At 43.4% G+C, this 12,682-nt stretch overlaps 1 protein-coding gene across 1 annotated transcript in view; it reads right to left on the reverse strand.

Moving 5' to 3' along the window:
- Positions 1 to 8,554: 8,554 nt before the first annotated feature.
- Dnajc22 (DnaJ heat shock protein family (Hsp40) member C22) overlaps positions 8,555 to 12,682 on the reverse strand; it is a 5,667-nt gene continuing 1,539 nt past the window's right edge. Inside the window, exons 2-3 of the mRNA XM_005353932.2 lie at positions 11,210 to 12,163; positions 8,555 to 8,932 (exon numbers count right to left, since the gene is read on the reverse strand). Coding sequence (XP_005353989.1) covers positions 8,747 to 8,932; positions 11,210 to 12,049 — 1,026 coding nt within the window. The 5' untranslated portion in view covers positions 12,050 to 12,163 and the 3' untranslated portion in view covers positions 8,555 to 8,746. The remainder of the gene's footprint in view (positions 8,933 to 11,209; positions 12,164 to 12,682) is intronic.

Here is a 12,682-nt window from a genome sequence, read left to right on the forward strand (position 1 = left end):
TCTTAAATCTAACGCTGGCACAGAAGCTCAGTTAGTTGTAACAGAGCCTCTCTCGTTTGGCAGTTCCAGTAAGGTTACTGGATATATTAAGGTTGGTTGTTTGAAAGCCTTGGGCTGTTCTTCTCTATTTTTATAATGCAATGCTGTAATTGGTTCCCCACTAAATTTCTCTCTCTGGATTTGAATAACTCTGTGATCTGTTTTATTAGGTTTTTCTAAGGCCTGTATCTTAGCACTCAGATTAATCAACTGTTTTAGTGATAAAACAAAAATGATAAAGCTGGGGCTGGAGAGATGGCTCAGTGGTTAAGAGCATTGCCTGTTCTTCCAATGGTTCTGAGTTCAATTCCCGGCAAACACATGATGGCTCACAACCATCTGTAATGAGGTCTGGTGCCCTCTTCTGGCCTACAGACATACACACAGACAGAATATTGTATACATAATAGATAGATAGATAGATAGATAGATAGATAGATAGATAGATAGATAGATATTAAAAAAATGATAAAGCTGATAATGTTTACAACTGACATTACATAAATTCTATCCAAATTAGTTATCCTCTCATTGAATTGTTCCATTTTCAAACTGTCCAGTGTATTATCAGACAGAGACACAAATCCCTCCATTGCAATGGAACACCCTGTTTTTTAATGTGGGGAAAAGATGCTCTCTTTTAATTAGGTCCTCCCTGTAAAACTTCCCAAATTTTACAGACCAGATTTAGTCTTCCCAAATCTGCTGACGATGTTGATGAAGATGTGAGGCTTGTTGCTGCTGAGTAGACCAGTAAAAGACTGCCCGGATTTCAAGGCAGTTACTGAGTTTGGCAGCAGCCTGAGAAGAGTTTTCAGGGAGAGCCCGCCCCAGGAGAGATAAAAGAAGAAGACTTAGCCAGTAGGGTGTTGACTCTGCGTGTAGTCCGGGCCTATGCTGGTGACTGTAACGCTATAGGCAAATGGCTTTGTTTGTGAATTCGTACCCTAAACCCAAATTTAGCATGAATAATAAAAACCCAGAGACAAATATTGCAGTTCAACCTAAAGATCAGAAAAGCAAAGCAGCCAACCACTAGAGAGACATTTTATCTCTACCAAATCTTGAGACCAAAGGGACAAGATCCTGTCTCCATGAATCTTCAGATTCCACACACTCCACTGAGTTCCTGTCTCTTCACCTTTATATTTCTCTCTCTGCCCAGCCATAACACTCCTTTTTTTAATGCTGGGATTAAAGGCACAGAATCCCAAATTTTTCGAGACAGGGTTTCTCTGTAGCGTTTGAGCCCGCCTGTCCTGGAACTAGCTCTTGTAGACCAGGGTGGCCTTGGACTCACAGAGATCAGCCTGCCTGTCTCCCGAGTGCTGGGATTAAAGGTGTGTGCCACCACTTCTGGCCTTTATGGCTGACTAGTATGGCTACTTTGCTCTCTGGTCTTCAGACAAGCTTTATTTATTAAAGCACAAATACTACTATAGATACTCTCACAGACACATACATGTAGACAAAACACCAATGTACTAAAATAAATCTTAAAAAAAAAACAGGGTTATGGATGCTTAAAAAAATAACAGGGGCTTGAATCAAAAGCAAGGTCAATTTCTCAGGGCATAGGACTAGAGGTCAGAGGCCACGGGACAGCTCTCAGGAGTTGGTTCTCCCCTGCCAGCCTGTGGGATCAAGGAATTAAAATCAGGTCATCGAGCTGCACACAGGGCCTTTATCACTGAGACTAAGTAAAATGAAATAGACTACTCCAAATTCCCCCAGGAAATTACATCACAACTAAAGCCACCCTGCAACTGGAGTTTGCCTTTAACAGCAACCCAAATTCAGCTTTACAGTTTCTCTGCCCTTTTCACCAAAAAAGGGGAATAACTGAACTCTGGAAATTATCTTCCTAAGGAGAGGACACTATCAGACTTTAAAAATTGTATGGGGCAGGGGGCAGGGTGGGGAGGGTGGCTCAGAAGTTAAGAGCACTGGCTACTCTTCCAGAGGTCCTGAGTTCAGTTTCCAGAAACCACATGGTAGCTCACGACCATCTGTAATAAGATCTGGTGCCCTCTTCTGGTCTTCAGGGATAATGCAGGCAGAGTACTGTATACATAATACACACATACAGGGGGAAGTGGGCCTGAGAGATAACTTAGTTGAATACATGCCAGCAAAACACCCATACACATAAAACAAAAATAAAGGTGAAAAACTTTTTAAAGAGGGGCTGGAGAGATGGTTTAGTGGTTAAGAGCACTAACCATTCTTTCAGAGGACTCAGGTTCAATTCCCAGTATCCACATGGCAGCTCACAAATGTCTGCAACTGCACTTCCAGTGGTTATGACACTCTCACACAGACATACATGCAAGTCAAACTCCAATGCATATTTAAAAAAAATAATTAAAATAAATAAAACATTTTTTAAGCCGTGCAGTAGTAGCACACACCTTTAATCCCAGCACTCAGGAGGCAGAGGCAGGTGGATCTCTGTGAGTTCATGGCCAGCCTGGTATATAAGAGCTAGTTCCAGAAACCCCATCTCAAAAATCCAAAAAAAAAAAAAAAGGAAAAAATAAATAAAACATTTTTTTTTAAGTCAGGTGGTAGTACATGCCTTTAATCCCAGCAGAGTCAAACAGATCTCAGTGAGTTTGAGGACAACCTGGTTCATACATCAAGTTCCAGGGCAGCCTGGACTTTACATAGAGAAATCCTGTCTTGAAAAACTGAAAAGAAAAAAAAAAAAAGAAAAAGAAAAGAAAAAGAAAACCAGATAGTTGTGGAATATTATTGTTACTATGTAAAGATGTGTTACATTTGTTTATGCTGTAGAATATTACTTTAACCATGTGAAGCCATGTTACATTTGTTTATGCTGAATTTCTTTAACAATGTTAAGGATGTGTGTTTAATTATGTAAAGATGTGTTGCATCTGTTTCACTTTGCCTGCTTAAGGCACCTGTTTGGTCTAATAAAAAGCTGAATGGATGGGCTGGAGAGATGACTCAGAGTTTAAGAGGTCCTGAGAGTTTAATTCCCAGCAACCACACGGTGGCTCACTATCATCTACAATGAGATCTGGTGCTCTCTTCTGGCTTTCAGGACTAACACTGCATAATAAATAAATAAATAAATAAATAAATAAATAAATAAATAAATAAATCTTAAGACAATTAAAAAGCTGGCTGACCGATAGCTAGGCAGGAGGGGGATAGGCGGGCGGCTGAGCAGAGAGAATAAATGGGAGAGAGAACTAGAGAAGAGAAGGAGAAAAGAACAAGGAAGAAAGAGGGGAGATGCCCGGGGCCAAAAGCCAGTCAGTTGCCAGACAACTAGACAGGAGAAGTGAAGGAAAGAAAAGCAAAAGGTCCTGAGGCAAACGGTAAATAAAGAGAAACAGGTTAATTTAAGTTAAAAGAGATAGCCGGAAATAAGTCGAAGCTAGGCCAAGCATTCAAAACTAATAAGAAGCCTCTGTGTCATGATTTGGGAGCTGGTTGGTGGCCTAAAAGAAAAAGCCTGGGGGCTGGAGAGATGGCTCAGTGGTTAAGAGCCACTGAGTTCAATTCCCAGCAACCACATGGTGGCTCACAACCATCTGTAATGAGATCTGGTGCCTTCTTCTGGCCTGCAGGCATACACACAGACAGAATATTGTATACATAATAAATTCTTTTTTAGAAAAGAAAAGCAAAGAAAAAGCCTGCTACCCCAAGACATGCTAAATTCAAGTCCTAGATCCTCACAAAGCTGCTAGGTCTTAGAATCGCTGCAAACACAGCTTTAATGCATAGTGTATGGGATGGGGTGAGGTGGGCCTTAGTTGGTCTTGCTCTTTTAGCGTGCCTGGGTTTGATCCCTGGCTCCACATGACCCAAGCTTGGTGGTTCATGTTTGTACTGTTTGTAATCTCAGCATCTGAGAGGTAGAGGCAGGGACAGCAATTTAAAGTCATCCTTGTCTGTCACAAAACAGAGAAATAAAGATACAATGCTAGGGAAACATGCAAGGGCCTTAGTCGGCTGGAAGCTCAAAGAGTAACACAGACATGCAAGCCAGAAACAAAGAAAGGGAAAAGGACGGAGAGAGAGAACAAGAAAGGAAAAAAAAAAGCACTAATAAATTCCTGGGCTGCTTGATTTAAAGGATGATATATTGTCCAGACCTTGAGAACTTAATAGCCCCACAGAAGCCTGTTCTGTCTGAACACACTGAGAATTGCATTAGTTCTGAACACCACAATTTAAGAGCAATATTGACAAGAGCTGTAAAAATGTTCATGCCCTTTGACCTAATAATCTCACTCATGGGAATTTATTCTAAGGGAATAATTCAAGAGAATAAATGAATTAGAGGCATGAAGGTATCGATGCAACATTCTTTCCTGTATATACATATCTATGTGTGTATATAAAGGTAAATATTTCTTAAAAAGGAATGACTGAACAGCTTTAAAAGTAAATTATTTAAATAGAAAATAAATAATGCTGTATACAGTAACATGGATGAACCTTGAAAAGTCATGCTACATGAAAGAAGTCTGGCCTACACAAAGGTTAACGTATTGTCTGATTCCATTTATACAAAATATTCAGGATAGACCGAGTGTGGTGACTAATGACTCTAATCCTGGCACTAGGGGAGCATTGGTAGATTGGCAGGAGTTTGAGGCTTGACTGTGCTACGCAGAAAGTCCCACGTCAGTCTGAGCTACAGTGTAAGAGCCGGTCTCAAAAACACAAACTAGATAAATCTGCCCCGTAGTGCTGTGATATTCACACCAACACTGGGGAAGATCAGAAGTTCAAGGTCATTGTCAGCCTGGGGGATGCGTGAGACCCTGTCTGAGGAAAAAAAAATAGATATAGGCCAGGGAGGTAGACGAGAATGAAAGGCAGGGGTAGAGGAGGGGAAAAGGATCTAAGAAAATTAATTAATGAAAGCAAACCTCAGAATAAACAAGAGACAGAGCATAATAGAGAGCACATAGAGTGTGGTCGCCAGTGGCTACTGGGACAATAAGGCAGGGTGACTGTGAGGCATTTAAGGGTGTGTGAAAATGTGTGTGTGTGAAAATGTATAATTAGATTTTGTTTGGTTTTGGGTTTTTTGTTTGTTTGTTTGTTTGTTTTTCAAGGCAGGGTTTCTCTGTGTAGCCTTGGCTGGCCTGGAACTCACAATGTAGACCATGCTGGCCATGAACTCAGAATTCACAGAGCTCTTCCTGACTCCCCCCCCACCCCACCCCCCAGACAGTGGTGAAGGCTCATCCAGTCCCCCTCCGGGCAACAGAAAAGGCAGATGTGGCCGAGCCTGGTGCAGTACACCCAGGATCTCAGAGCGTGAGAGGCAGAAGATGCCAGCGAGATACGAAGTGAGTTTGGGTCCAGGGTGAGACCCTGACTGATCAGATGGGAGAAGAGGCCCAGCTTCTCACTTCTCTCTTATCTACTAAAATGTGGGACTTTTTCAGAAAAGTCTTACTTAGTACGGAAAAGGGGACATTGAGGGATTTGACCTGAAGAACAGGTTCTCATCAAGAAAGAGGTATTGTCTTTGTTCTTTGTAACCTAGAGGAGAAGAAAATTTTAGCATCCCCCCAATAAAAATAATTGATGCTTCTCTTTTTCAGAGCTGGGGATCAAATTAGAACCTCAAATGCACTCTTTAGAGGGAAACATGGTCGCTCACACCTGTAATCCCAGCACTTGGGAGTCTGAGACAGGAGGATTGCTACAAGGTAAAGTCTAGTCCTGTTTGCATAGTGAGTTCTAGGCCATCTTGGTCTAAGTATGTCTAAACACAGGTAGGGAGAGAATATTGTACCTCTTAGCCACACCCTAACTCCATAAAACCAATAAATAACTTCCAGCAAGCTTCCTAGCCCAGGCTGTAACAACACCAATTTCAGAAACTGATATAGGAGGATCACAAGGAAACATGCGACTTAGCAGGACCTTGGCTCAAAATGAAAAGTAAGGAAGGTCTATTCAGTTCTGAGATACCACTCTAGCCTAGCACTCCTGAGGCACTGGGTTCAGTTCAGCGTCCAAACCATGCATACACACACACACACACACACACACACACACGTGCCCCAAAGAGAAGGAATTTCTTTTTCTTAATAATTTATTTAACTTTATTTTATGTGCATTGGTGTGAAGGTGTCAGATCCCCTGGAATGGAGTTGCAGACAGTAGTGAGCTGCCATGTGGGTGCTGGGAATTGAACCCAGGTCCTCTGGAAGAGCAGTCCATGCTCTTAACCACTGAGCCATCTTTCCAGTTCCCTTTTTTAGAATTTTTAAACTTTGATATTTTGAAAGAAAAAGTGTGAATGAAACACACTGAAAAAGCAAGAAGATGGCAAGAAAGGTGTATTATTTTAATATGTTTCTGGTCTTCAGTCTTCCTCTGCAAAGTGAGACATCCTGATCTCTTTTCCCACATCTAGCTAGAATTCAATAAGGACTCCTTGAAACACATAACTGCTTGTTCCCCAGGGCTTCCCGAGTTGCCTTAAAGACACATGAGATATAAAATCATGAATCTTTCCGTCAGTCCTGTCTTCGTTTCAGCTCCTCTTGTCATGATAAAAGACCCAGAGAAAAGCAACTAAAGAGAAAAGGATTCGTGAAAAGGATTTGTTCAGCTTACAGGCCGAGCACAGTTCATCATGTCTGGGAAGTCAAGGCAGGAGCTTGAGGGCTCTGGTCACAGGGACTCCACAATAAGGAACAGCACCAAACGGGTACATGCCAGTGCTCAGCTTGTTTCCCCCTTTCATTCAGTCCCAGTCCACGAAATGGTACAGACAGCATTCAAGCTGGGCTTCCTCACTTTAGTTACTGGAGTTAAGAAATCCCCCACAGACCTACCCATTAGCCAACCTGATCTAGATAATGCCTCAATGATGAGCCCCCTCCCCTTTCTCCCTCACTTTGTCTCTCCCTCACTCTTTCTCCCTCCCTCTGTCTCTGTCTCTCCCTCCTTCCCCCCCCCCTCTCTCTCTAGCACATGCCTTTATTCCCAGGACTGAAGGCAGAGGCAGGTACATCTCTGTGAGTTTCAGGCCAGCCTGGTCTACAGATTCCCATAAAACAACATCATCTGTTCCTCTTCCAATACCCCAGTACATCATTTTTTAGTCCCATGACATTTAGTTCAAGCAGTGAACAGGGCAGACTTTGGTATTCTATACCCATGTTAGAATCCTCTATAACAGATGCTCCTGAGAGTGGCACAATGCTCATTCAGACTTTGAGTCCTGAGAAGACCTGAATTCAGCCTGTCCCAAAGCCACGAGGGGCTCCACACGCTGTTCCAATTAGAGGTGCTTCCCCCTTGTCACCACAACTTGTCCCTTTTGGGAAAAGCATAGAACCAGAACGTATAAGTGGAATAAAAACATTTTTCTGGCCGGGCGGTGGTGGCGCACACCTTTAATCCCAGCACTCGGGAGGCAGAGGCAGGCGGATCTCTGTGAGTTTGAGACCAGCCTGGTCTACAGAGCTAGTTCCAGGACAGGCTCCAAAACCACAGAGAAACCCTGTCTCGAAAAAACCAAAAAAAAAAAAAAAAAAAAAACATTTTTCTGGAACTTTGACATTGTCTCTGGGATTCCTCTTGTCATATGACAATATATGAAATATTAGAATCTTCATATTTTTCAGTCTCCTAAACCAGTCTCTACACTGATGTGGGAGTGATTTCTTATTAATAAAGAAACTGGGCTGGAGAGATGGCTCAGTGGTTAAGAGCATTGCCTGCTCTTCCAAAGGTCCTGAGTTCAATTCCCAGCAACCACATGGTGGCTCACAACCATCTGTAATAAGGTCTGGTGCCCTCTTCTGGCCTGCAGACATACACACAGACAGAATATTGTATACATAATAAATAAATTTTAAAAAAAACTGCTTAGGCCCATTTGATAGGCCAACCCTTAGGTAGGCAGAAAAAACAGAACAGAATGCTGGGAGAAAAAAGCTGAATCAGTGAGTCGCCATGATTCTCCCACTCCAGACAGACGCAGGTTAAGATTTTTCCTGGTAAGCCAGCTCATGGTGCTACACAAAATATTAAAAATGGGTTAGATCAATATGTAAGAGCTAGCCAATAAGAGGCTGGAACTAATGGGCCAGGCAGTGTTTAAAAGAATAGTTTCAGTGTAATTATTTCGGGTAAAGCTAGCCGTGCGGGGGCTAGGTGGCAGGACACAGCCCACCGCTCTTATTACAACACTACACATTTATAAAAGCTAAAATAACTTTCCTCCAGCTGGGCGATGGTGGCACGCCTTTAATCCCAGCACTCGGGAGGCAGAGGCAGGTGGATCTCTGTGCGTTCGAGACCAGCCTGGTCTCTGGACGGGCTCCAAAGCCACAGAGAAACCCTGTCTCAAAAAAACAAAATAAATAAATAAATAAATAAATAAATAAATAAATAACTTTTCTCCATCATACATCAATGTACTTGGATAGGATACAGTGGTATATTCTTTGAAAGTTATTTTATTGATATTATATCTTTCACTAAATGGTATTAAGAAAATATAATCAAGAATACAGTGGCCAAGAATTTAGGAATTCAGAATATAAATATATATTCTACCACAAACTTCTCATCCCTTCAAAGTTTTCCTCCTCTCTGTTGCAAACAGCTTCCTTAACACTTTTGGGACGCCAGGTTTTGAATATGCCACCCAGCTCTGCCGAGAATGAGTCCTTCCTCAAGGTGTTGCTCTTCACCCCCAGGATGCTCTGGGTTTCTTGGGCTGACTTAAGACTTCGTATGCAGCCTGAATCTCCAGGAAGTGCCTCTGGGCCTTTTCTATCTGGTGCTGGTTATGGTCTGGGTGCCAAACTTTCACCAGGTCGTAGTAACGCCGATGTATTTCTTCATTGGTTGCCCCTTCTGGAAGGCCCAAAACCTTGGTGAAACAGAGTTCACAAATTAGCATCTCATAAGTGCTCGGAGCCCCTGGGTCTTTCCCTCCTTCTAAAAAAAAAACCAAAAAACAAAAAACAAACAAACAAACAAACAAACAAAACAGGCTATTTAGCATCTAGAATGGCCCAGAGCCTTGGAATTTTAACCCTTTGGGCCAAAAGTATGTTTCATTAGCAGAGCACATCCCTAAGTAGACAGAGTAAGGTCCTGGGTTTGATCCACAGTTGTGAGAGAAAAACAACCCAAACAAACAAATATCCCCTCCAAATTCAGTATACCACGTAAAAGCTAGAATCTCTTTAATCACAAATGTATCCCAACCTAGAACTTCACACCCTTGACGAGATCCCCCCACAAGAAAAATAAGTGAACATAGGTCCACCAAAGACCTGAAAAGAATGCTTAAAGGAACTTGGTTGAAAAAGTCTTAAACCAGGCGGTGGTGGCGCAGGCCTTTAATCCCAGCACTTGGGAGGCAGAGGCAGGCGGATCTCTGTGAGTTTGAGGCCAGCTTGGCTTGGTCTATGGAGCTAGTGCTAAAACCGGCTCCAAAGCTACACAGAAAAACCCTGTCTCAAAAAAAAGAAAGAAAGAAAAAAAAAAGAAAGGAAAGAATGAATGACCTAAATATCAACAATAGAGTTAATATATTTAATGACCTAAATATCAACAATAGAGTTAATATATTTAACAAACTGTGAGTAGGATACGCTACAACAATTAACACAGACTATTTTCAAATTGCAAGTTAACGACATCTTATAAACTTAATGCTGAATGAAAAATCCCAGATCCGTACTAGGTGATCCCATTTATTGGATGTTCAAGAATAGACAAAACTGGGGCTGGAGAGGTGGCTCAGCGGTTAAGAGCACAGCCTGCTCTTCCTGAGGTCCTGAGTTCAATTCCCAGCAACCAAATGGTGGCTCACAGCCATCTATATGAGATTTGGTGCCCTCGTCTAGTGTGCAGGTATACATGTAGGCAGAACACCATATACACAATAAATAAATCTTAAAAAAAAAATAGACAAAAGTTGGGTAAAGAAAAAAAAAAGGAGGAAAAGAAAAAAACAACCAAAAAACTCACCTATTGAACACTGTGTCATGTGCTGTTAATATCCAGCACTTGGGAGGCAGAGGCAGGAGGATTACAAGTTGGAGGCCAGCCTGGTTTACATATCAGCCTGGCTTATATTTTGAATTCCAGACCAAAGACTCCATAGTGAGAGCCTGTCTCAAAGCAAAAGAAAAGAAAAGAAAAGAAAAGAAAAGAAAAGAAAAGAAAAGAAAAAAACTGGGCTGACAAGATGGCTCAGTAGATAAAGGCACTTAGGACAAGCCTGAGTTCGATCCCTGGAATACACGTAGTATAAAGAAGTATAAAGAGAGACTCCGGTCTTGCCGACTGCCCTCTGACCTCTACATTCATGTTGTGGTACATGAACACATACACAATAATAAACTTTTTACCCTCGTATATCACGGTAGGACTCGGGATGAGACTCAGTGTTATAGACTCATGTGGCACACACAGGGTTTCTGCACTGAATCTCCTACACCACGAACCAACACCCCTAATCCACAGTGACAGATGGCGGAAAGGAGCTGACCTCCAAGGCAGGAGTAAAGGAGTGGGAAAGGATAGGAAGGAATCCTCTTGGAGCTGGCAGTGTCCCATTCTTTAACCCAAGGGGCATGTACACTTTACCTGTTAAACTTCAATAATGCCAGCACTCGAGAGGCAGAGGCAGGTGGATCTCCGTGAGTTTGAGGCCAGCCTGATCTACAAGAGCTAGTTCCAGGACAGCTAGGACTATTACACAGAGAAACGCTGTCTTGCAAAACAAACAAACAAACAAAAAGGGTGGGCTGGGGAGAGATGGCTCAGCAGTTAAGAGCACTGGCTGCTCTTCCAGAGGTCCTGAGTTCAATTCCCAGCAAACACATGGGGGTTCACAACCATCTAGAATGAGATTTGATACCCTCTTCAGGCATCCAAGCATACATGCAGGCAGAACACCACATACATAATAAATAAATTAACCTTTTTGATTACTCATATGTATTTCTCATCTGTAGTGCACCTTCATGCAGGACACACAGGAGCCCAAAGAAACCAGAAGATCCTTCCTGAGCTTGGGCAGCAGCAGGCCTCAGGAAAGTGCTTCCCATGCAGACTACCAGCTCCATCAGGGTTTCTAACCCTCAGAGTCCATACAGGCCCTGGGGAGACTTGCCTAAGAAGAAAGGCTTACCTGGTAAGCCAGCCGATGTTTCTCATCCTGAAAACTGTCAACAAATTCATAGAGCTTTTCCCACTCCTGGAACTGTCTGGTATTGAAGCCAGGATCCCCAACCAGAAGCCACCAGATCCGGCAAGGCAGAAGGAAGACAGACTCCGTGAGGCGGCCAAGAAGTGGGAAAAAGCTGAACCAACTCAAGAAGGAACCGAGGATTTCTGCCATGTAGCTCAGGGTGGCAGCTGTGTTGTACAGGACACTATAGGCCAATGGGCCTGTGAAGGCGAGGTAAGCCAAGCCCAGATGGTAGAGCCGCACGCTGATCGTCCCTGACTCCACTGAAGCTTTGTACCGACGATGCTTCTGGGCTGTAATGCTGGCAGCCAAACTGATGGGCAGAATGGCTATGGGGCGGCCATAGAATACAGGGGAAATGAGGAAGGCTGCTCCTAAAGTCTTCTTAAAGTCTGATGTCTGGTTGCCAACAGCAGCCACCAGCAAGACCCCTAAGCCAACTGCCAGTGGGAGGCCCACAATGTAGAAGTTGGCCATGGAAGAAAGGCTGATCAGAGCCACAAGACCAAAATAGATTCCCACTATCATCTGGCCAGAAAAGCGAAGAAGACTCAGAGATGGTCTCTCCTCTCCTGGCCTCTGTTTCTGACCCTGGATCCTGTTGGCTTGAGCAACAAAGCTTGGGAGCTTCCAGAACTCCCAGAGCCAACCCAACCCACCACCTCCCAGGGTAAGCATCCAGAGCAGGGCATGGCTGTCCCTTCCCAGATACAGGTGGTGGAGTCCAACAGGACCCCCAAAAGCCCAAAGGGCATAGGTCACCAGGAGCCCTTTGGCCATCCTCTAGGGCAAGAGACTTAGAACAAATCCAGTGGCATTTGACATTGATTAGAATGCAGAAATCACAAGGTCCTCTGTGAGAATCACCATTGTCCCGAGAGTTCTCCTTAGACCCTAAGAGATGGAGAGAGGAAAAGGGAGACCTATCAGACGACATCCAAACCCCAACACAATAAAGCATTTCTCCATAATGCAAGTCAAGTCCTGTAGTGATATTTTGTTTGCATTTTAACAAATAAAACTTGCCTGAAGATCAGAGAGCAAAGCCAAGCCACTAGAGGCCAGGCAGTGGTGACACACACCTTTAATCCCAGGACTGGGGGCACAGACTCTGCTAGTTCAAAGCTATCCTGGGCTACAAGAAATTGATCCAGTCTAAAAGAGAAACAGAGCTCACACAAAGGCAATCCCAGCACTTGGGATCCCATGTCTTTCATCCCAACACTAGAAAGGTGGAGACAGGAGTGATATGGCTGAGCAGAAAGAGGAATATAAGCTGGGAGGAAACAGAACCAGTGCAGTCTGAGAAGCAGTCTGAGGATGCAGTCTGAGGATGCAGTCTGGGGATGCAGTCTGGGGATGCAGTCTGAGGATGCAGTCTGGGGATGCAGTCTGGGGATGCAGTCTGAGGAT

This window comes from Microtus ochrogaster, chromosome 15, assembly GCF_000317375.1.
Source record: "Microtus ochrogaster isolate Prairie Vole_2 chromosome 15, MicOch1.0, whole genome shotgun sequence".
Taxonomy (NCBI): Eukaryota; Metazoa; Chordata; class Mammalia; order Rodentia; family Cricetidae; genus Microtus; species Microtus ochrogaster.